This window comes from Agelaius phoeniceus, chromosome 1, assembly GCF_051311805.1.
Source record: "Agelaius phoeniceus isolate bAgePho1 chromosome 1, bAgePho1.hap1, whole genome shotgun sequence".
Lineage (NCBI taxonomy): Eukaryota > Metazoa > Chordata > Aves > Passeriformes > Icteridae > Agelaius > Agelaius phoeniceus.
The window spans coordinates 153597028-153619785 of NC_135265.1; the positions used below are offsets into that span (position 1 = coordinate 153597028).

Below are 22758 nucleotides of genomic sequence, written 5' to 3' on the forward strand. Positions count from 1 at the left end.
TTTTGGGTGAGGTCTCCTCCCACCCACAGTGATAAAGAAGGCTTTTATGAAAAGCAAATTAGGAAACCAGAAATCACATGGGAAGGTGTCATTTCTGGTTTTGTCACAAACCACAACTTCCCTTTTTTAAATAGCAAGAGGAGGTCATCACAACGGAAAAATGCTAAACTTTTGACTTTGAATTTCACCAAATGCTGCCACAACCTTGGATCGCCAAACAAACACAGGTTTTCCTCTGCCTACAACATCACAGAAAGTTGGAAAAGACCTTTAGTATCATCAAGTCCAACCACCATGTTGTTCACCACTAAACCATATCCTCAAGTGGCATTTCCAGAGGTTTTTAATGAGCACTTCCAGGGATGGAGACTTCAGGAAAACATTGGAAAAACAGAGCTGAAACCACACCTGGAAGGGCCAAAGTGAGGAGGGGTCATCTGAGCACATCAGCAATGCCTGGAGCCACCAAATAACCCCAAATTATTGGGGTGGGAGAGGGATCTTGCTCTCTGGGACAGGAGCATGATCCTGCTCCACAGGGTTCTGAGCAGTCGGAAAAGCTCCTGGGCATTAGGCCATGGGAATGGTCTATGGAATATTGCCAGAAACACTTGGAGGACTCCAGGAAAAACAGGGTGAGGATGGACAGGACCATTTGGGACAGCAACAGCTCAGCCTTTCTGGAATTATTCCTTTATTTTATAGAATTCCAGAATGGTTGGGATTGACAGGAACCTTAAAAGCTCCTACCATGGGCAGGGACACCTATCCAAGGTTGTTCCAAGCCACATCCAACATGGCTTTCTACCCTTCCAGGGATGGAACACCCAGAACCACACATGGAATGAGTTGTAAAAAGCCTCCAGTCATGGATACTCAGAAAAAAAAAAAAATCACTCCTGCTTTTAATGAGAATGCATTCCAAGACCTCCATTTACAACCAAAACAGCAACAATTTCAACACGAGAATGAGTGGAAACAAACACATGGGAAGCACCAGGAGCTCTGGAATACACAGCCCTGGATATCAGCCCTGAGGTGCAAGAAGGTTTTGCTGCCAATGCAACAGTTTGTTCACACCTGGGATTCACTGGGATGTGGGAATTCTGCCAGGAATGTGCTGATACTGCCTTTTTTGGGATGTGGAAAGCAGCCCATTAAGCAGCAAACACAACCAGTTTATGCTGTTGATCCCTGCCTCCTCCATTCCCAGCTGGAGTGGGAAGGATGATGCCAAAGGCATCATCCCAACACAGGAGCAGCTCCAGGAATATTGGTCCCACTCCCCACCACACATCCCACAGAGCCTGGCCCAGCATTATCCTATTTCCTAGGAAATTCCCCATTTCCTAAGCCTCTGTCTGGACAGAGCAATCCTGCTCTGGATCCAGGAGCTGAGCCAGAGCCAAGTGAAGAAAATAAGGAAATTAACATGGCCTCAAGTGAGATGTGTTCTCCCAGACAGAACTTTACCACATGGGGGTGCTTAAAATGCACTTTGTTCATGGCCAAGGTGAATTTTAACCCCCTGAAATGTGAAACTGCTTTTAAATCCACCATCTTCCCTTCTACCTTCTCCTGACATGACACAAATTCCCTCAAATGTTTTTTCCATTTAATATCCCTGCAATTGCACAACTTTCTCCTCTCCTGGAGGGGAAAGAGCAAAAAATACCTGGAAATGTAAAACCTTGAGATTTCTCCTTTGCCCCCAGTGCATCCCTAACCCAATCCTGGGTTATATATTGCAGTTCCTGTTTTCCTGCTGTCATCACCTCGTGTTTCCCCATCCATCCCACTCAGTCTGGAAAGGGCAGCACAGCTCCACTACACCAAGGAGACAGCATTAGACGTGATTTTGTTGATCAGCACAATTGAGGCTCTTTTTTAATCTCCTTCCAGGACTCCAGAGGAAGGCCAAGTACCTGGCAACTCTGAACAGGAATTAAGAGTTCCCAAAGTCTGAAATCCCAATCAGCAATACCTGCTTCAACTGGAAATCCAGGTGCTTGTTTTTCCATCCAAAAAAAAAGGCACCAAACTCAGACAACCCTCAGCCACCAGCAAATTAGAAAAAAAAAATAGCTTCCCAACAGCACCAAATGAGCAGGATTTGGGATTTAACGTGGAAGGCACCGGCTCAGAATTCAAAGTCCTCGCCAGCCATGTCGATGGCCCAGGCAAACTTCTCCCTCTGGGTCTTGTTGTAGATCTTCTCAATGGGAATCCCAAACTTCTTGCACCTGTGCAGACCACAAGACACCAGTGGGGACCAGTTACCCAGCAGTGTCCTCTCCACTGCAACCCTGGAAGTCTCCAAGGCCAGGTTGGATGGGGCTTGGAGCAACCCGGAACAGTGGGAGGTGTCTCTGCCCATTGAACACCACAAATTTTAAGGTCCTTTCCAACCCAAACCATTCCATGATTTCACACCCAAGACTTACCAGGCCACGGTAATCCTGGGATCCAAGTAATTCAGCTTGGATGTGCCCAGAGCTATTTGCTTGTTCTCCTCCTTGTCCGTGGCCTGGATGTTCATCCTGGCCAATTGCTCCTCCAGCCTCTTCAACAGCTTCTTCTTCTTCTCCACGTTGCTGAGGGCAGAGAAGGAACAACACAGAATGTCCCAAAGCCCAGAAATTCTCTGGAATGGCAGAGTCAAATTCAGCACTAACCTATTTCTCAGGGGTTTGGATCTGGTGAGATGCCTTTTTAATATTAAAAATTAACAATAAAAAATGTAATTTCCACCACCAAAGGTGGGCAAACAAAATCCAGCATCCTGGAATGGGCTGCCCAGAGAAGCTGGGGCTGCTCCATCCTTGCAAGTGTCCAAGACCACAGTGGACAGAGCTTGGAGCAACCTGGGAGAGTGGGAGGTGTCCCTGAAGGGAACCATCCACAAGATCTTAACCATCTTCCAAACTTCCATGGGACAAGAAGGACCCAATCCCAAACATGGGCATTTCTGTTCTGATGGGGTGTTGGGACACATCAGCCCCATCCATGGGCCCTCTGGATCCCTCTGCAAGAGAGGATTCCAAGGAAAGGCCACTCACGCTTCTGCTTTGGCATCTTTTGTGTCCTTAAACTCATCTTCAGCTTTTTTCACTTCTTCCTGGGCTTCCTCCACTTGTTTCTTCTTGGCGTCGATCTGTGAAGGTGAAAAAGTCAGACAACACTTCCAACCTCTCTGAAGGCTTCAGCTTCCACCCTCTTTTCCTTCACACACCATTCCTCAATTTCTTACCAACCCTGCTTCTCAATTTGTCCCTGCAGCATTTTCTGGGCTCAAGCATTTTTTAGCATCTTCTAAAATATCACCCCAGCCCAGATGCCACAAACACTTGGAGCACCTAAATCTGTCCATCTTTTGCACCTGCCTGAGACTGAGGGATTTGTGACAGCACCAGAACACTCAGAAAAGTCCCAGACCTTCAGTGGGGTGTGAGCAAAAACTGAGGATGATTAAAAGTGGTAATTTAAGGTATTTTCAAGCTGCCCCTCCTGCAAAAAGACAGGAAAACCAATTTCCCTGATCTTGATCCAGCTGGGCCAGAGCTGCCATCACAAAAGGCCCCCAGCTTGGTTTGAAGACAGTGACAAAAAATGCCCCAAACTCATAAAAATTCACCCAAATTCTGTGCCAAGTTGCTTCCCCCAGCATCTGAGGTCACCACATCCCTCTCCACCCCTGGGTTGCAATCCACTACTCCCAGGACATTCCCTATGTTCTTGACCAAGGTGATCCCTCCAGACATCACCCCAGCCCAAACTAGAATTCAGAGGCCGGATTAGGTCTGGGATCTCTCAGCTGGGTCTGTCTCACCTTTTCTTGGAGGACTTGCATGGACCTGGCAAAGGTTTTTGGTATAGACCTCTGATGGTTGCACAGGATGGCCACAGCCCTGTTGGCTCGGTTGTAGGACAGAAGCTTTCCTGCAACGTTGTCTTCAGCTGGAAAGAAATGAAAACATCACTCTGACTCCATTCCAGGAGCTGGGAAAAGCAGGGAATACAGCAGAAGGAAAGGCAAACAAGTTGCTGTCGCATTCTCTCTCCAGGGAGAGCAATAATGGTTGGGGGAATCAGGGAAGGACAATTGAGCATCACAATCTGGTGCTGTGACTCATCCCTCACGTACCCAAGGAGGCAGAAACAGTGCAGCCAACCAGCAACACAAGGAAAAGAGGGAAAAAAATATTCCCATCCTGGCCCTCAGTTAGTCAGAGTATCCTCAAGTTCATCACATCTCACTTACAAACATCCCTGACTTGCTGCTCACCCCCACATGTCACTCCTGCCCCACTATGTGGAGCATCACCCTGCCCAGGTGGGACATGGGCAGTTTTAGGGATCCCAAGGCAATGGATGGACATTCCTGAGCCCTGTGGTCCCAACCATGCTCTGGTGACACCACAGCCACTGGAACTCACGGTTGGTGAGGGCCTTGAGCTGCTCCTGCAGGGTGATGGAAGCGTTGTAGGTCCTGAAGACTTTGGCCGTCAAACCATCCATGAGGTCCTGGAGGTGTTTGTTCAGGAAGGTTGTCTGGAGGAGGGGAAAACCAGGGAAAAGTGTAGGGAAACTCACCATTAGGAATTCTAGTGCTAGGACAAGGAGGAATGGCTTTAAAATGACAAAGGGTTTGACGGGATATTGGGAAGGAATTCTTCCCTGTGAGGGTGGTGAGGCCCTGGGATGGAATTCCCAGAGAAGCTGTGGCTTCCCCATCCCTTGAAGTGTTCAAAGCCAGGTTGGATGGGGTCTGGAGCAGCCTGGGATAGTGGAACGTGTCCCTGCCCATGGTGAGGATTTGGAACTTGACAGTCTTTAGGGTCCCTTCCTACCCAAACCATTCCATGAAGTAACAGAAAAAGCAGAAGCCAGGACAAATCTCTTTTTAGACCATCTTCTGCCTAAGCAACCAAAATCAGGCATTAACAAAAAATTAAATCCTGCAGAGCTTTTAAAAAAATTAAATCTTGTAGAGCTACTTGTGGGGTCAGGTCATCATCTACCCAAAACTGGCCTAAAAATTCCACCTAAATCCACAAAAAAATCTCTCTGGAATTCAACAATTTCTTCCCACCTATGTCCAAGAGGACACACATTGGCACTTGGGGACGTGGTTTAGTGGTGGACCTGGCACTGCTGGGTTAATGCTTGGATTTGATGATCTTAGAGGTCTTTTCCAAACAATCATTCCTGACCTCACATCCCTGTTCTACAGAGAACATGGAGCTGCTCATTGATCCTATACCCCATCCCAAAGAAGATGAGGGAAGAGGTTTTTCCAGGAGGGAAGGCAGCACATCCCTCCAGCAATCTCTCCCACTTCTGTGGAGCCCTAATGAGGTGCAAAAGCATCAAAAAGCTGAGGTCTGGTACCTCCAGTAATTCCCCAAAATGTGGGCAGAGCTTCCCAGGCTAAAAAAAAGCCCAAGTGGGTGAGTTGGAGGAGGGAAGGAGCAGGAATCCAGCTCCTCAGCAGGGACACGGGGAACCAATGCAAAAAGAGGCTGGAAAACCTCACAGGGTGTTCAAACAGTGACAGTGGTGTCCCTAGAGAGGAGAGAGGTAAAACAAGGCAAAGGGATGACCACCAAAGGTGGCCAACGGTGTCATGGTTTGGCTTCTCCTCCTTCGGGGCCACCAGTACTGTTTGAAAAGCTCTGAGGTGACAACTCACATTGAGGTGCTCAAAGAGGTCATCGCCGGGGTCCTTGTTCTTCATGAACAGCTGAAGGTTCTTGAACACCTGAAGAGGAGGAAAGGACAGCCCTGGTCAGGGCCAAGGAATGAATTGCTCCCAGACATCTCCCTCATCTGTCTCCTCCTCCAGAAGGACTCTGATTCACCCTCGTGTCGGCACATCCCACCAACCCTCTCAACTTCAAGGTGCCTCTGGGTGTTCCCTCCATCTGTCCCATCTCCAGCATTCCAGTTTCTCCACAAACACCACTAAAATCTTCTTTCCCATGGGTAAAGGAAAATTATTTAATATAAACAGAGACGTTTCAAGTCCTGAAGTGCACGAGCCAACTGAGGGTGCCCCAGCAAGAGGTGGGACTTCTCCCTCACGAAGTAGAACAACCTTGGGAGTTCTATCTCAAAATTCCCCCCATTCTCCAGGGTTAAAGCACATCTTGGTAACAGGTTTTGGATGGAAATTTGGGACCGATAAACACTGAGGGAACCCAGACAACCAAGCACTTCCTCTACTCCTGCCCCACTCACTGGCTTCTCCACGGACACTTTGTTGTAGTAACGGATGGAATCTTTCCCGAGGAAGTCAAACTCCACCACGTGCTCCTGCCCATCCAGCTGGGGGTGCAGCTGGATGTGCTCCACGCGCAGGGAGCAGCAGCCGACCGTGTCCGCAGTCTCCCCTTCCTCCTTCTCATTCCCAGCTCGCAGGGCCAGCTGGAAAGAAAGTAAGGAGTCGTCCAGCCTGTGCTATTCCACCTCAATTCCCCTTTGCCAGGTTGATAAAGTGGATTGGGACTAGAGGAGATGGATCTCTACCTATCTCTATCTGTAGAGTCATAGAATGATTTGGAAGGGACCTTCAGGATCATCAAATTCCAACCCCCTGCCATGGGCAGGGACACCTTCCACTAAGGACAATTTTCATTTTCCACACCTCTGGAACTATTCGAATCCAGGCTGGATGGGGCTTGGAGCCACCTGGTCAAGTGGAAGGTGTCCCTTCCCACAGCAGGGGGTTGGAATGAGATGATCTTGAAGGTCCCATCCAACCATACCATTCCAGGATTCCATAATCATCCCCAGATTCCTCATGTGGAGCCAACCTGGGTGGCAGAACCAGCAAACACCAAAAACTACATGGTGGGGTGGATCAGGGAAGTGAATTCCCAATTTCCACATGGATGGAGGACCTGGGGTGAGGCTGTGGATACCTTATCAATGAAGTAGAGGGCCACTGCTCTTTGCCTCTTCTTTATCTCCTTGGATTTCCAGTCTTTTCTGTACTGAGCCCGGATTGTGTGGACAACATCCTTTAGGCGCCGAGCGACCTCGTATTTCTGCCAGTCCTTCTCCCCCTGGAATGGGAAACCAGGATATTTTCCATTCCATGCCCCATCTTTATTCCACCCCTACCAGTCAAATCCTGCTCTAGAAACACCTCCATCATCTAAATCCTGCTCAAACCCTATCGCTGGCCAGGGGTCTCTGTACAGATCACAAACAGGACGGGACTGCTGTGGAATGTGCCTTGAGCTGTTTGATTTTCCAGCATCAGTCTCATTACATGGAAGATGCCATCAGCTCAAATCCCAGGCAGCAGACAAAGAACTTAATGTTACAACTTAACTTGAAAAGTTTTTTGACCGATCACACAAAGCAAAAGCGTATTGACAGTAGTTCTATCCAACCACTATAAGCACACGTACCTTCGGTTAAAACACTGCTTGCTTATTTCAAATACAACACCTACTTGTAAGCCTTAAAACACAATGCACAGAGCTCTGTTATTAAGCTTAGAACTTCCTAATATCTTGCTAGATAAACTTTTCTGTAGCTTAGGGAGTTATTCTAGACAAGCACTAATACACAGACCATTGTTCTATTTGTCCTTGCTTTTCTACTTTTTCAATAATTTTTCTGCGACCTATCTCATGGCTACTGCTTAGCTCTAATCACAGTTCTGCTGTCTCTGAGGCCTGCCTTTTGCAGCTTTCCCAAAACCCTCTGATTTTGTAGATTCCCACAAAACCCCGCTGTTTTCTTGGGAAAAAAATCCTTGAAGGGAATAAACTGGAAAAGAAACAGCTCATCCAGGGTTTCTGTGCCCTCTGCTGGCCGTGCTGGATCTGGATCCTGGTCAGGGTGTTCTCCAGAAGTCAGAGCACGGCAAAGACCAAGTAGTCAAACCATGGCCAAAGGTGGCTCCTTGGACACCAGTGTGGACTGACACCTGACACAGCACTTGCTCAGTTGTGTATACCTGGGCAGCATTCCCACTTTCCCTGAGCCCTTGGAAACAGCCTTAAATCCCCTTTCTCTTCTCACAGAGTTCAATCCCATCTCTTCCTACTCTCCACTTCCTGGTATAAATTAACCCAACTCTGGTCCCTGTGGATCTTTCTTAGCCCCGGTGGATCTTTTCAGCTCCCATCTGGCTTCCAACAGCCCCCCCCTGGACACACACAAGCAATGTGGCACCAGGAGCAACCCATTCCTTGGAATAAGTTTGATGCTTCACAATCATCTGTCCTTTCCCTCATTTTTTTAATCCACTTTTAAGAGAAGGGCCAGAAAAAAAAAAAAATTTTTGATACTCCACATCCTGGCTTTCCCAGATTTTTTTCACCTGACCAAGGGCATTATTCCAACCTTCAGCTTGGAGCTGGGATTCAGCATGATGTACTTCAAGGTGTTCTGGATGTTCTCTGTCCACGAGGCCAGCCAGGTGACCGTGTTGTCAAAGCGCACCTCCTTCCACTTGTGGCCTTCTGGGGGCTCGGGAATCTTGGAATCCCTGTGGGAAGAGCAGGATTAGAGCCCTCGGGCCATGAAGAATGAAGTTTCCAGTGAGCCAAAGATTGAGAAAACATGGAACCCACCTAGAATTACTCCACAACACGGAATCATTAAAGTTGGAGAATTCCTCCAAGATTGAGTCCAATCATGAACCGGCGCTGCCAGGAGCACCAAACCGTGTCCCCAAGTGCCACATCTACACAGCTTTCCCACCCCTGCAGGGCTGGTGACTCCACCACTGCCCTGGGCAGCCTCTTCCAGAGTCTCACAACCCTTGCTGTGGAGATGTTTTCGCTAATATCCAACCTAAACCTCCTCTGGCACAACAGGAGGACATTTCCTCTTCTACTATATATATATATATTTTTTTTTTCCCCTGGGAGAAGCCAAGCCCTATGTGGCTCCACCTTCATGTCAGGGAGTTTTAGAAGGTCCCCCCCGACCTCCTTTTCTCCAGGCTGAGCCCCTCCAGCTCCCTCAGCTGCTCCTGGTGCTCCAGACCCTTCCCACAATCACGTGTTTATCGTTTGGATGCTGGGAACAATAGGAAAACTTTCTGGACAGGTGGGGAATGTTTTGAATCAAGGTCTTCAAATGGGTGGCTTAAGACCACTTCAGATCACAAAACTAAGAGGGAAAAACACTCTCAGGATGTGGAATTTTAGGGATTCAGGGATTTTAGAAGATGGAAAAAACCCAACTCTGGGCAGAGGAAATGCCCAGTCCCCCCCAATCCTAAAGGAAGCCCCAGGAACTCAGCACTTCCAAGGACAACCCACTTGCTGCAGTTGATGATGACATCTTCTGGCATGATCCTCTTCTTCAGCATCCCCATTTTGGGGTGCTCCCCACGGCCACGGAAGAGCCCTGGAGGTTCAGTTTTGAAGTTGCCAATCTTCTCCCGGTGCCCATCCAGGATGCAGTATCCATATTCCTCCTGGATCTTATCCGCCTCCTCCTTCAGCTTCTGAAACCAGGACACCACCAAAAAGATCAGAATGGTTTGGGACTGGAAAAGATCTTTAACATTCCAACCAAGAAGCCTAAGTGCCATCATTCCCTTGGCAAAATCCGCAATCCTCTGGATAGGGAAGGACTCCAAAACATGATCCAAGGATGACTGGTGCCATGCAAACCCATGGAATGTGCAGATCTGCTGATAAAACTCAGGAAGAGGGGGGCAATGGCCATAGAGACAGAGCTGAGTTAAAGAAGTCCAAACTCAGGGCACAACACCAGGAAAGAAAAGAACAAAGAACCAAAATTCCCCAAACATGTAATAGGAACCAGTCCTTACCTGCTTCTCCTCCTTGGGAAGTGCTTTACGAGCCTCATTTTTGTCCACAAAATATTTGTGGATCTCCCCAAAGTCACATTTGTCCAGGTCCTTGATTATCTCTTGCTCCTCTGAGGTCATTTCCTGGGAAAGAGATGAGAGGGGCTGGGAAAAGCCAGGAGGCAAAACTAATTCCACATGGAGCTGTTGCTTGTGCCTGTCCTTGGAAAAGGGAATAGAGACCCATTATTTGAAAAAAGACAACCAGTTCTGGGGTGGAAGAACCTAATATGGAAAAAAAGTCCTCAAACACAACTGCAGAGACAGCACCAAATATATTTGGGAGGTGTAAACATTCCCTAGAAAGAGTTTGGGGTTGTTTTGGGATCAGAGGTCATTCCTTCATTCTCTGGTATCCCAAACTGGTTTTGGAGCTGTTTGCAAGATCTACCTCCTGTACCCATCACTAAAACTCAGAGGGAGCACAGAAAGCAAATCCCAGCCCAAACCCACAAAAAACATGGAAATAAATCAGGATTTAGAACCTCATAATTATAAATAATTATAAATAAGGAACAACTCCCCCATTCCCTCCATCCCACACCACAGCCTGGGGCTGACTGGTTTGATGGATATCAAGAAGCCCTCCCAGGGAAGGTACCTTCCTCCAGTCATGGAAGAAGTTGTTCTGGAAGATCTCCTTGGTGGTGTACTCGTGATCCAACATTTTGGCATAAAACGTGGCGATTTCCTCCGTGGCCAGGCTCAGCTTCAAGGGTTTTCCTGGGAAAAGAGAGGCAGGGACAACTAGACCAGGCTGCTCCAAGCCCTGTCCAACCTGGAACACTTCCAGGGATGGGGCAGCCACAGCTTCTCTGGGCAGAATCTTGGATGATTTTTAGATTTTCTAAGGATCTTGAATCATTTCTTGGAGGCAAAGCCACCATCCCCTCCTGAGCTCTTTGGCTGGAGAAATACAACAAAACCAAAGAATATCTTGGTTCATCCTAGGAATTACTTGGAAATAACTTTTTTTCTAGGAAAAAGTCCTCTGGAGATGTCCAGGGAATGGTTGATTCCTACTTGAACCACTGTTTCTTGGGATTTTTGGACTGAAGGGAATGGAGCAGCCCCATGACAACCCCAAACACCAGCTCATCCATGGGCCCTTCCTGCTCGGGGTTGTTGCCTGTCCATAAAAACTTTTCCATCCAGGAACGGTGACATTTTTTAGGAAAAAAAAGTCAACATCAAAGATCCCAAATTCCAAAGCCACACCTCAGATCCGCAACACCTCAAAGATCACAGAGAAGGTCCAAACCCTGTCAACGCTCCTCCTCACGGAGCCAAAATCCCTGACAGCCCCATGGATGTCCCAGCAGTGCCCACTGGTGCTGCCAGGCACTTCCTTTTTCCTACTGCAAAAAAAAGGTATGGGAAGCCCCAGGAAACTGAGGAACACCAAGGGAATGTGATCCCTTTCCATCTCCACCATCTCTGGGCTGACCCTCAATGTCCTTATTCCCCCCCTCCCTCTGATCCATCAGAAATGAGTTCAGGGGTGAACCGAGAGCAGGGAATGGCAGGAAACCCAGTGGGAATGTCAGGAAAACACGGAGGCAGCAAAGGCCTGGATCTGTCCTGCCAGTGACACCCTGAGTTGCTCTAAGGTGATGTGAGGTGACCCTGGGGAAATCAGGAGCTTGGAGCAGCCCAGCTCCAAAATCCTTGGATGTGTCAGTCACTGAGGCCACGGATCAGTAAAATCACATTTTTTCCAGCTCATTGGAAAACATGGATGAACTGACAAAACTCAAACCCAAAATGCAGCTTAATGAGAAAAAACAGCAATTAGGATCAGCTCCCCAAAAACCCCATCATTCCAACTACATGTAAGATCCTCCAGCTTGAACCCATGGCTTTTCCAATGGGATATTCATCTTCCCTGAGGAGAGGACACCACCCCAAGCCCCGGGTCCCACCACAGTTTTACCATCGTAATAAAACTGCACATCCTTGGGCAGGGGCTCGTAGGGGGGCACAAAGTAGGGCCCTCGGTGCTCCAGCTGCATCCACTTGACTCCATCTTCCTTCTTCTCCTCTTCCCACCTGGAACAGACGCACAGGAGTCCATGAGAATATCCCAAATCTGGTACCCGGCACCTCCTCCCAAGGTCACATCGGGAGAATGCCGGAGCAGTGACAGCTGATAAAAATTCCAGGTTAAATCCCATCTTCTCTGCTGCTGCCTCCGTTTCCCTGTTCTTTGAAACAAGAAAAACGGGAATGGAATCCATGAAATTGAGGTGTGGTGACATGGAGGAACTCATGGGGGGAGTGAAGAGATCCTAAAAGCCACCTCATTTCAACCCCTTCCCATGGGCAGGGACACCTCCCACTAAATCCACGTTGCTCCAAACCCCATCCCATCCAAGGAATACTTCCAGGGATGGGGCAAGCCAGGGCTTCTCTGGGAAACCTATGCCTCATAAATATTTATAATTTTGATTTTAACACAAATAAGATCTTAAAGAATCTTTCCTCCTGCAGGAGCAAATGGGATTTTAGAGCCACTACAAGTTTTGACTGTGCGGATTCTAAAAACAGCAACAAAAATTCCAGTAAAATTAAATTTGAAAATTAAAAAAATAATAATGATGTCCAAAAATCCAACTGGAAAATCAGGAGCAGGATGCTAAAAAGAGGGATGAAACCACAGGTTAGGGTCAGAGGAAGAGCACTGGTGGCAGCAGGGGACAGGCAAGGATCTCTGTCCCACAGCCAGGCCAGCACTGGCCCCTTAATCCCAGCATCTCCAGGAAAAGAAAAGCCAAGGATTTCTAGGAAAACACAGCAAGATTCCACACAGAGAAGGCAAAATTCCTGTTTCTCTCTCAGCAATGCCCCAGAAATTATTTGTGAATTTTTTTCCTTCCCCGTGGGAAGCAGAGTGGAATAAATCCATGGTATCCAAAGGTGCATTTTGCCGTACAAACAGAGGAAATTAAATAGTCAAGGAAAACCAACAAACTCCAAGAATTTGGGCTGAGAGCATCGGAGAAAGGCAGTGTCAGGATCATTTTGTGATCATCTCTCTTCCCAAAATTCTGGAACCACAAATCCCTGCAGAGCATCCCCCACACCCACCTTGCACAGCCCCCCTGAGCCCATCCAGAGGCCAAGGAGGGTGACACATGGGAATCTCCTCATGGGAAATGTGGTTGTGGATAATTTTTTTGGGATTGAATTCCCACGTACCAGTCTCCATGCCAGGATCCAGCCATTCCAAACAAGGCATCGATTAGGAAAAAATATATAAAATCCTATTTTTCACATCACCCTGGATCCTTCAAGAGCCACCTCAAAGCTCCAGCCATCCATGGATATCCCTGTCTGGGATAACGGCTCCTCCCAGACCAGGGTTTGCCACAGGCTCCCAAAAAGCATCCCAAAAATTCTCCTGCTCTGTCCCAGATCTTGGGGAGATCTGGGAGAGAGAGACACCAAGTGGCTGAAGTCGCGCTTCCAAAAAATAATCCAGCATCCAGCAGCCACATTCCACATCTTTTCCTATAAAATACCTGCCTGGATCATCCCAAATCTGCTGGACAAGGAAGTGGGGAAGGAATTCAGACCCTCTACAGCTCCCTGATAGAGGTGCTGCTGTCTTGGACTTATTATTATTATTTTTATTCCCTTCCAATAGTTATGAGCTTCTCCCTTCCCAGGATGGACACCAAGAAAATCATTGGAGGAGAAATAAATATTATAAACAAATTTTAAAATAAAGATAATTATGATACAAATCCTGCTGTGCATTCAGGACCTTCCCTGATCTCTCACCCATTTCCAAGAGTGGCAAGTTCAAGGCTCAAGGGAATATAGGAAAACAGCCAAAAATAGGAATTTTCACTGTTTTGCCCCACAAAATAAAATTAAAATCCCAGGGTTTTAAACCCAGTCCCGGGGTTAGACCTGCCAAAGGCACGCTGGAATTTACCATTTCCATTTGTTTTCCGCCTCTTTTTCTTCTTCCTTCTGTTTTTTAGTTTTTTTATTGTTCTTTTCTTCCTCTTTCTTTTCTTCTCCTTCCTTAGATTTCCTTTTCCCAGTTTTCCCTGGGGTTTCTTCCTCTTCACTCTTTTTCTCCATCTCTTTTGTTTCCCCCTCTGACTTTTTCTTCTTCTTTTTCTTCTTTTTCTCTTCCACTTCAGTATCTCCCTTCCCTTCATCCTTGTCCTCCTTCCCCTCCTGTCCCATCCCTGCACTCCTGGCCTCTCCCAATCCTTCCTCCCTTTTCTCATCCACTTCTTCCTCCTTTTCTACTCCTCTCCCATTTCCAGCTCCCTTTCCCACCCTCTCCTCCTCCTCCTCCTCCTCACTTCCCACTCCTTTCTCTCCCTCCTCATCTTTCTCCATCTCTTGCTCCTCTTTCAGCAATTTTTCCTTCTTCATTTTCCTCTTCCCCACGTTTTCCACCCCTTTCACTTTCCCCCTGCTGGGCTTCTTTGCTTTCCCTTTCTCCCGCTTTCTTTTCCCTTCATCCCATCCTTGGCTGCTGTTGCTTCTCTGTCTTTTGGCTCTTCCCTGTCCCTCTTCCCAATTCCTGCCTTCATCCCCCTCCTCCTCCTCCTCAATGCCATCCATCAAATCCTCAGATTTTTCCTTCCTCCCTCTTTTTCTCTTCAATCTCATTTCCTGCTTGTTTTCCTCATGTTTCTTCCCTCCTTTTCTCTTCAATCCCTTTTCCTGCTTGTTTTCCTCTTGTTTCTTCCCTCCTTTTCTCTTCAATCCCTTTTCCTGCTTGTTTTCCTCTTGTTTCTTCCCTCTTTTTCTTTCTGGGGCTTGGGAATCCTCTTCCTGCTGCGGGATAGGGGGATCCAGCTCCTTCTCCTCACTCTCCCTCACAGCCGGGAGCCCCACATCCCTCTCCAAAGGATCTCCAGAGGGGGATGCAACCCCACCAGCAACACCTTCACTTGGGACCTGTGGGAAGCAGGAATAAAAGGGAAGAGATGTTGGGAAAGGAGAGAGGTTATCCCAAATCCCAAGTGAATGGTGGAGAAGCAGGATTAGGTCCAGGGGGTGACATTCCCCCCAGTTTTCCTACCCCAATTCCATTCTGGGTCTCCAAGTGCTGCTCTCCCACTGCAGGTCCTGTTCTCTGGGATTGGTCCTGGGACCTACAATGACATCACAGCAAATTCTCACCACTAGTATTCCCTTTTTCCATCCCAAATTAGGAAATTGATCCCTCAATTCCCTCCAACCACGGCAGCACCGCGGATGGAGATATCCTGAGACAGCAGGGAATGACCCCAGGTTGGATTTTATGGGATGAGGGAAGCTCAAAGGAGCAGAACCACAAGGTCTCCAGACAAAACAGGGGAGGTCCTAAGGAAATATTCCCAGAGAAACCTCAGGAGAAAAGGTTTGGCAACACCAATAGCAGAAAGGAAAGGATCAGGCCAATCACGGACACACTGGAAAGAGGAGACAGATGGGACACAATTCCTGGGAGTGTGGGGATGATTCCAGTGGGGAATGGGCAGGGAAGGAGCCTCATCAATACAACAGGACAAAGATTGTCCAGATCCATGATCTCCACCATCCATATGGGTGAGGAATCCAGGAGTGTTTCACTGCTCAGCACAGAGCTCAGATGAATCTTTGGGAATTCTGTGGGATTTGCAACCCTTATAAAGCACCAACCTGCCCCTGTAATTTCTCCCAGGGCTTCTTCGAGCCAGGCAGGGAATCGTGAGTCTTCAAGGTGTTTGAACTCCAGAAAAATCAAGCAAAATAAGAATGAAGAAACAGCAGCACAGCCTGAACCAAGCTTACGTCTCCTAGGCTGAGCCTAAAACTCCAAGGGGTGGATTTAGGTGGGGTATTATGAAAAAATTCCTCATTGAAAGGGTGGTCAAGCACTGGAAGAGGCCGTCCAGGTGGGATCACCATCCCTGGAAGTGTTCCAAAAACCTGTGGATGTGGTGCTTTAGGACATGGTTTAATGGTGACTTTGGATATTTTTTCCATCCCTAAGAATTCCATGAGTTTAATGTGGAGGTGATGGCGTCCCTTTCCCTCCTGGGTCATTGTCACCCCCCAAACAAATCCTCTGGTCCATCCTAGCTAAGCCTGGAGCTAAGCTCAAGCCACAGATCAGATCCATTCCCTGCTTTCCCCAGCTCCTGGATCCTGCAGCAGGAACCCTTAGGAAGCACAGCCAGCTGCCCGATCCTTCCCAAAAAAGAGGTGAAAATCCAGTTTCCTCCTCCCAAACAGGATAATGATTGCTCTTCCTGGACTTCCAAATAGAGAAGAGCCACAATTCCTGCTTGTAACCAAAATTTCTGCAACAGAAAGTGTGAATTTTGGTTCCTTTCCATAAATCAATCTAGGCAGATAATTAATTACCAGGCTGTGGGACATCAAAGCAAGGAAAACCTTCGAGCTGGCTTGGGATGGAAACAAGTTCCTCAAAAAAAAACCCCAAAAAACAGGAGCCAGATGCTTTTTTCCTCACTGTTACACAATCCCACTAAACTCCTTAGGGAAAAGCATCCTGCAAAACACGCTCAGCCCCCCCAATCCCATTGGCAGGGGGCAGATCCGTGACTCAGAAGGCAAAATTCCAGCACCTTTTGGGATCAGCTCCTTCCTCCCGAGGTTTTATTAGAGGCCTCTCACTGGGAATTTTTATGAGGCAGAGAGGATTAACCAGCTTTAGGGAATTCTGCTTCCTATCTCTGCCAGGATCTAGGGGGAAAGAACAGCCTTCTCCCTGGATTTGGGAGGGTGGTTGTTGTTGCCACCAGGACTTCCCCAAATTTATGTAGGAATGTGCACCTGAGCGATCACACCCTGTTGACCGGGGAGGGTGGATGGGGCTGGAACTTCCTTCTCCACCCTGAAATCCCAGGATTAAGCCTCAAATTCCACTTGGGATTTGTTTTGGAAAGCTCTAAAGTCGTTGAAAACACCAGGATGTGGAGAAGCTGCTCCAGGAAAGCACCAGTGATCCAGCAGGGAAAACCAGGATTGTGCAGCTCCACAGGGAGGAGAAGAAAAAGGACAAAATTCCAGTTCCTTAGAAGACAAAATAATCCAAAAAATTACCCAACTCACCTGGAAGAGCCTTCCAGCCCCACTGCTGGCCCTTGATGGGAGGTTGCTTTGGTCTCCTCCTGGAAAATACCAAGGATTTGGGAAAGGTTCTCTGGTAAAGGTATCCCAAAGCAGCATCACCCCCAAACCAGCACTATTCCCTCCCTCAGCCCCCTTGGCTGGAATCCTGGAATCCAAAATACCAGGTTTTCCCAAGTTTTGAGGTTTAACGTGGTTAGGAAATCCCTGGTTTCCTTCCAACAGCACAATAAAAGAATTTTATGGGTAAATACAGGAAAACTCCCAGCCCTCCTCAACCACCTGCTTATGGGAAGCACTGCTGGGAGAGCAATCCAGGGAACAGAAGGGATGGGAGGGCTCCAAAATAAAGATGGATCAAATTCCAGGTGCTTGGAAGATGAAATCACCCTTGCAGCAGATGGCAAGAGGGAAAGAGAGGTGGGGAGCAAAGCCACGGGATGGGAAATACAATAAGGAAGAGCAGAAAGCAAGAAAAAAGAAAAAAAATAGAGAAAATGAGGATAGGAGATAAAAGAAAATGAGCTCAGAAGGGACACAAACAGATCCTTAAAATCTGACTCCTGGAGGCCACTAAAAATCCTAAAGAAAGGGAAAAAAAAAAAAAAACAAAATATATGGAAAATGAGAATAGGAGCCAAAAGAAAATGAGCTCAGAGAGGACACAAAGAAATCCTAAAATCTGACCCATGGAGGCCACCAGAAATCCTGGAGAAAAGAAAAAAACTTCAAAATATAGGGAAAATGGGGACCTATAAGAAATTTTAAAAAGCTAAACAAGCTCAGAGGGGACACAGAGCCCTAAAATGTGACCCATGGAGGGCACCAGAAATCTTGGAGAACAGAAAAAAAACCCATCAAAATATAAGGAAAATGGGGACCTAAAAGAAAATTAGCTCAGAGGGGACATAGAGCTCTAAAATGTGACCCATGGAGGCCACCAGAAATCCTGGAGAAAGGAAAAAAAAACCCATCAAAATATAAATGGGAGCCTAAAAGAAACTGAGCTTGTAGAGGACAAAGAGCCCTAAATTCTGTCCCTTGGAGGCCACCAGAAATCCCATCCCACTGGTTTTACACTTGTTTTCCAAGCTGGAACCACCTTCTCCTGCTCCTGACCACACAAAACATCCCAAAACTCATCCCAGCCTCATCCAGGCCTTGCCAAGCTCCGAGGTTCTCACTCTAAATCCCAACTTCCCCAAGTTTCTCTTCCCAAGGCTTTCAAGGGAAGCCAAAACCACACAGGGATTTCTCCTGAAAGCTGCTGGGTGAACTCATTAAGGGGAAAATAAAACCCTGAGTTAATTACAGGTTGGTTAGGTCCACATAAACTTTCATTCCCTGGGAACACGCCTGCTCTTGGATTCACAATCCTTCAGAAACCCTGTTGGGAAACTCAGGAGGAGCCATGACCTTCCGAAGTCATTCCTGCCTGAAAACGCCTGATGGTTATACTGGGAATGCCAGGACCACAGGCACCCTTGGGGAGTTTCAAGGCTGCTCCTTGAATTTGATCCATCCAGGAAAGTTTGGGGACATTTGGGATCCTGTTCGTGAGAGTGATGGAAAGAGGGAAAAAGGAAAAGCATCTCTGCTGGGCTTACACACCAAGAGGACAAATTAACAGAGGAAAAGCAAAATATAGTGGGGATTTGTGTTCTCCAGCACCAGCAAAGGATCATGGAATGGTTTGGGTTGGAAAGGATCTTAAAGGTCATCTCATTTGACCCCCACCTTCCACCATCCCAGGTTGCTCCAAGCCCCATTCAACCAGCCTGGCCTTGGACACTTCCAAGGAAAGCAGTGAAAACCAAATCCTGAGGAAGGGATTCCCAATCCCAACCTCCTGCTTAGGAAGTGAGAGTCACCCATATCCTGGTGCTCCCCACAGGTGCCACCAAAATGTGATGTATTCAACCCCAAAAACAGGAAATTTACTCCTTAATTTAATTCCAGATGCTCAAAAGCTCCTTCCAGGGGCTTGCACCAAACCACAAGACAGAACCCTCCCAATTCCCTTGGGAACAAACCATGGGAATGCTCCCCAGCCCTTCAGCACAGGGACCACCACGTACCGACCCGGGCACAGCTCCCTCCTCGGCTTGGATCCCATTCCATAGGCTGGAGCCAAGGCCTTTCCCATCCGCAGCCTCCTGCTCCAGGGAGCTTCTTGGCCAGAAACGTGACAGAGAAGGGACACACACATATTTTAGGATCATGGAATGGTTTGGGTTGGAAGGGATCATGTTGTTCCAAGCTGCTTCCATGGGTAGGGACACCTTCCGCTATTCCAGGTTTTTCCACGCTCCATCCAACCTGGTCTTGGACGCTTCCAGGCAGGAGGGAGGCAAGGCTTCTTTGGGAAACACCTGCCAGGGGCTCACCACCCTCCCAGGGAAGAATTCCTTCCCAATACCCAATCTAAACCTTCCATCCTTCAGCTTAAGGTGATTCCCCTTTTCCCATCCCTCCATGCCCTTTATTTTTCCTTATTAAAAACTCCTTTTGATAATCAAAGCCACACAAGGGAAGCAGAGCTGGGCATGGCATTCCCAAGCACAACTCCGGGATATCCCAGATGGAAAAGCCCATTCCAAGGACTGACCTGCTGATGATGTTCTCCTGCAGTGGCTTTTCCTTGGCTTTTGATTTTTCTTTCTTCTTCCCTTTTACGGTGGAAGGCTTCGCACCAGAATAGAGCGGGATCAAGGAAAAGGAAGTTGAGGCCATGAGTTTGAATCCCACAGATTTTTTGGGATAATTACAAGGGCCACCCCAAAGCACAGAGAGGGGCGTGGTACCTTCACTGTGCATTCCAGCTCCTTTGGCTTGTCCTGCTCCTTTCCCAAGTCATTCTTTCGCTTCCTGGGATAAGGAAGAATTGATCCCACTGAAACCAGCCCCTTGGTGGTAACCACAAACTATGGCATGATGCCATACTTCCTAATCCTTATGCCCAGCAGCACCAAAAATTGCTTCCCAAAAGGAATTCTGGAGGAATTTCTCCACTTGAGCAGAGAATTCCCAGGAAAACCACTGGGATAACAAAGCTGGAGCCCCCCCAGAATTCCCTGCCATGCTCCACGGTACCCACCTGCTGCTGCTCTTCACCTCACTGGCTTTTGACACCCCCATGGCTCCGTCATTCACAATCTCTTGGGAGTGCTAAGGCAGAGAATCCAAGGATGGTCACTGGAATGAGATGGAAACAGCACAGGGTTGGTGCCACCCCCAGTTTTGACCTCCAAGGAAACCCCAACAGCTCAATCCCAAAGTTTGGAGCCCACAGGGTCAAGCTTAGCTTTAATCAGGACCCATGTTGATAAAAAGAAGGAAAATCCTTTAGCTCAATCCCTGAACTTCTGTTGGAGATAGCAAAATAAAAGGCAATAAAAGGAAAAAAAAAGGGAATTCCCTAAAATTTCAGGAAAACAGTTCAGGAATTCACATCTTCCACCACCACAATTAATAATAATTAAGCACAGCAGAGAAATGGGGTAAATTGAGATATTGACTCCCCACCACCACCTCTCCCCTCCCCTCTTCTCACGGAGCAGCCAGACTCTCAAATCCCTGTTATCCCTAGAAACTCAAGAGCATGTAAGGAATACAGGTCATATTCCTGGTCCCCATCCATGAAAAACCTCCACATTGAGGAAAAAGAAACAAAAACCAACAGGATTTCTCAAGGAGGTAAGTGAAAACCAGTCTGAAACACCCTGAAAATTTTTCTGGGAGTAGAAAACACTTGGAAAAACTCCATATTTTACCAGGCTTTGCTGTGCCAAGAGCACTTGCAGCTGCAGTTGGGATGAAGCTCAGTTGGTACAGGAGAACATTCCCAATCCCAGCCAGCCTGGAGACAACCTCACTCCTCACCCACCTACTTCCCTAAGGGAAGTCCCCCCTCTCCCAGGAAACTCCTATAAAGTCTCCCTCAGCCTGATTGGAGGCTCCCAGACCAGGATGCACCCTGGGAAATGAAGTTTTAGCCCAAAAGCTGAATTTTGGGAATGTCCCTCAACCAGCAACTCCTCAGCAATGAGACCTGGGAAGCAGGGAAATACTTTGGACCACTCAGGTGGAGAATGGGGGAAAAAAACATGGATTTAAAAATAATCAGGAACAACCTACTTGACAAGAGACACTTCCTCTTCAATTACATAATTAAATTAATCCCCAAATCCAACTTTTCTCAGCTGCCTCTCATCCATCAGAGCTCCATGGTTGGATGTAGAGGAGTCTGGGCACAAAGCCCAGATCCCACTGGGTTCTACTGCCCAGAACCCTCATCCTGAAACCCATCCCACTCCTCTCCAGCCCTTTTCATGGGATGAGTCCATTGCCTCCAACCCACCCCTAATGTCATCAGGAACCTCATCCCAGCTGAGCCTCCCAAAGTCCTCGTCCACCCCAAACCAGGTGTGAGCAGCACACCTGGGAATGGGATGGGCAGTTGGGATAATGGACAAAAGCTTTCCCCGAATTAGGGGAGAAAAGAAGGATCTAGGGAGAGCTCAGAGCTCCTTCCAGTGCCTAAAGGGGCTCCAGGAGAGCTGGAGAGGAACTTGGGACAACTGATGGAGGGACAGGACAAGGGGAAGAGCTTTAAACTGGAATGGGGTGAGATTAGATGGGATTTTTGGAAGGAATTCTTGGCTGTGAGGGTGGTGAGGGGCTGAAATGGAATTCCCAGAGAAGCTGTGGCTGCCCCATCCCTGGAAACATCCAAGGATTTGGATCAACCTGTTCCAGTGGAAGGTCTCCCTGCCCTCTGTACTGGATGACCTTTCAACCCCATTCCAACCCAAACCAATCCCATAATTGCAGGAAAACTCAGGGGTTTGGGTCAATGAAGGGCACTGCTCCATGTGGAATCCCCAGCCAGGATGAGGAGGGGGGACCCCGCATTCCCTTGGGAAGGTCCCGCCCGGTTCGCGGCCGGGAGCGGAAACCCCCGGAGGAAGGGCTGGATCTGGGAAAGCCTCTTTGATCCCTGTTGCGCCATCCCAGGAAAAACACATCCAAGCCACCTTTCTGGCTGGATGAGTGGAGGCTGTCCAGGGATGGGAGCCAGCCCCGGGGAAGGGAGCAGGGAAGGACAAATTCAAGCCAGGGCTTGTTCGCCCTTGTCCGCCTCCTTCCAAGGACAGCTTGGGTTTGAATTTCTCCCGTTTTCCCTGGGTTCCATAAGATTTGCTCAGCTTTCTCCTATGTTTCCCATGTCCACGATGGGTTTTGCAGGGATGTGAGCTGGGAAAAACCTGTCCTAGCCTGGAGCAGCTCCAGTTTGCTCCTCAATCCCACCCAAGCACAACCTGGGATAAATCCATTAAAAATTAAGCAGAGTTTTTGTGTATTTTTATGGATTTTCCCTTCCTAAATGCTCTTTGTAGTGGGAAATTGAATTGGAATTGGAATGGGAGCTCCATCTGGAGCTCTGCTTGGGAAAATTGGAGTGGTGGGTTTGGCTTATCCTTAGGGAAAACCAGAGTGGAATGGGATCCCTGCACTGTTTGGTGACACCACAGCAGCTGTTGAGGGATGCATCCATGAAACATTCCAGATTAATCAGTAATTCCAGTTTTCTACTACAGCTGTTCCTTTTGGATTGGAAAATCCTGGAGGGAGAGAAGCCCTTCCCTGGGACCACGCAGCCCTTGAAGCCCTGATGAGAAAAAATAACTGGGAAAGGCAGAACGGGCTTAATAAATGCAGTTATAAAATAAATCAACACCCTATAAAATATTTAGTGTATCCTGGGCTAACATTTCCCACCCAATAAGCAGCTGGATCTGCACAGAACTCCCTGTGTCCCATTG

The 22758-nt window shown here is 47.9% G+C and overlaps 1 protein-coding gene across 2 annotated transcripts; it reads right to left on the minus strand.

Annotated features, from left to right (window-relative positions):
- Positions 1-1298: 1298 nt before the first annotated feature.
- TOP1MT (DNA topoisomerase I mitochondrial) lies at positions 1299-20820 on the minus strand. 2 transcript variants are annotated; one of them, XM_077191619.1, is made up of 20 exons: positions 20707-20820; positions 20031-20128; positions 19738-19801; positions 19542-19618; positions 19012-19102; positions 16916-16974; positions 14895-14967; positions 13785-14770; positions 11778-11893; positions 10446-10567; positions 9806-9928; positions 9288-9475; positions 8362-8506; positions 6924-7067; positions 6241-6426; positions 5693-5761; positions 4437-4551; positions 3830-3957; positions 3060-3154; positions 2441-2594 (listed from the first exon to the last, which is right to left on the minus strand). In XM_077191619.1, the coding sequence occupies exons 2-20, from the start codon at positions 20069-20071 to the stop codon at positions 2441-2443; spliced, it is 2976 nt and encodes a 991-aa protein (XP_077047734.1). In that variant the 5' UTR covers positions 20072-20128; positions 20707-20820. The 2 variants fall into 2 exon arrangements, with proteins under 2 accessions (XP_054493542.2, XP_077047734.1); XM_054637567.2 differs by lacking the exons at positions 14895-14967; positions 16916-16974; positions 19012-19102; ... (2 more) ...; positions 20031-20128; positions 20707-20820 and adding an exon at positions 1299-2243 and having other exon boundaries at positions 2445-2594; positions 13785-14057.
- Positions 20821-22758: the final 1938 nt, after the last annotated feature.

Coding starts and splice junctions, on each gene's coding strand:
- TOP1MT (XM_077191619.1), bottom strand. CDS start 20,071: ATGGGGGTGTCAAAAGCCAGTGAGGTGAAGAGCAGCAGCAG. Junction 8,507..9,287: donor GTCATCATCAACTGCAGCAA/GTGGGTTGTCCT, acceptor CTCTTCCCACAG/GGATTCCAAGATTCCCGAGC. Junction 6,427..6,923: donor CCCTCTACTTCATTGATAAG/GTATCCACAGCC, acceptor CTTTCTTTCCAG/CTGGCCCTGCGAGCTGGGAA.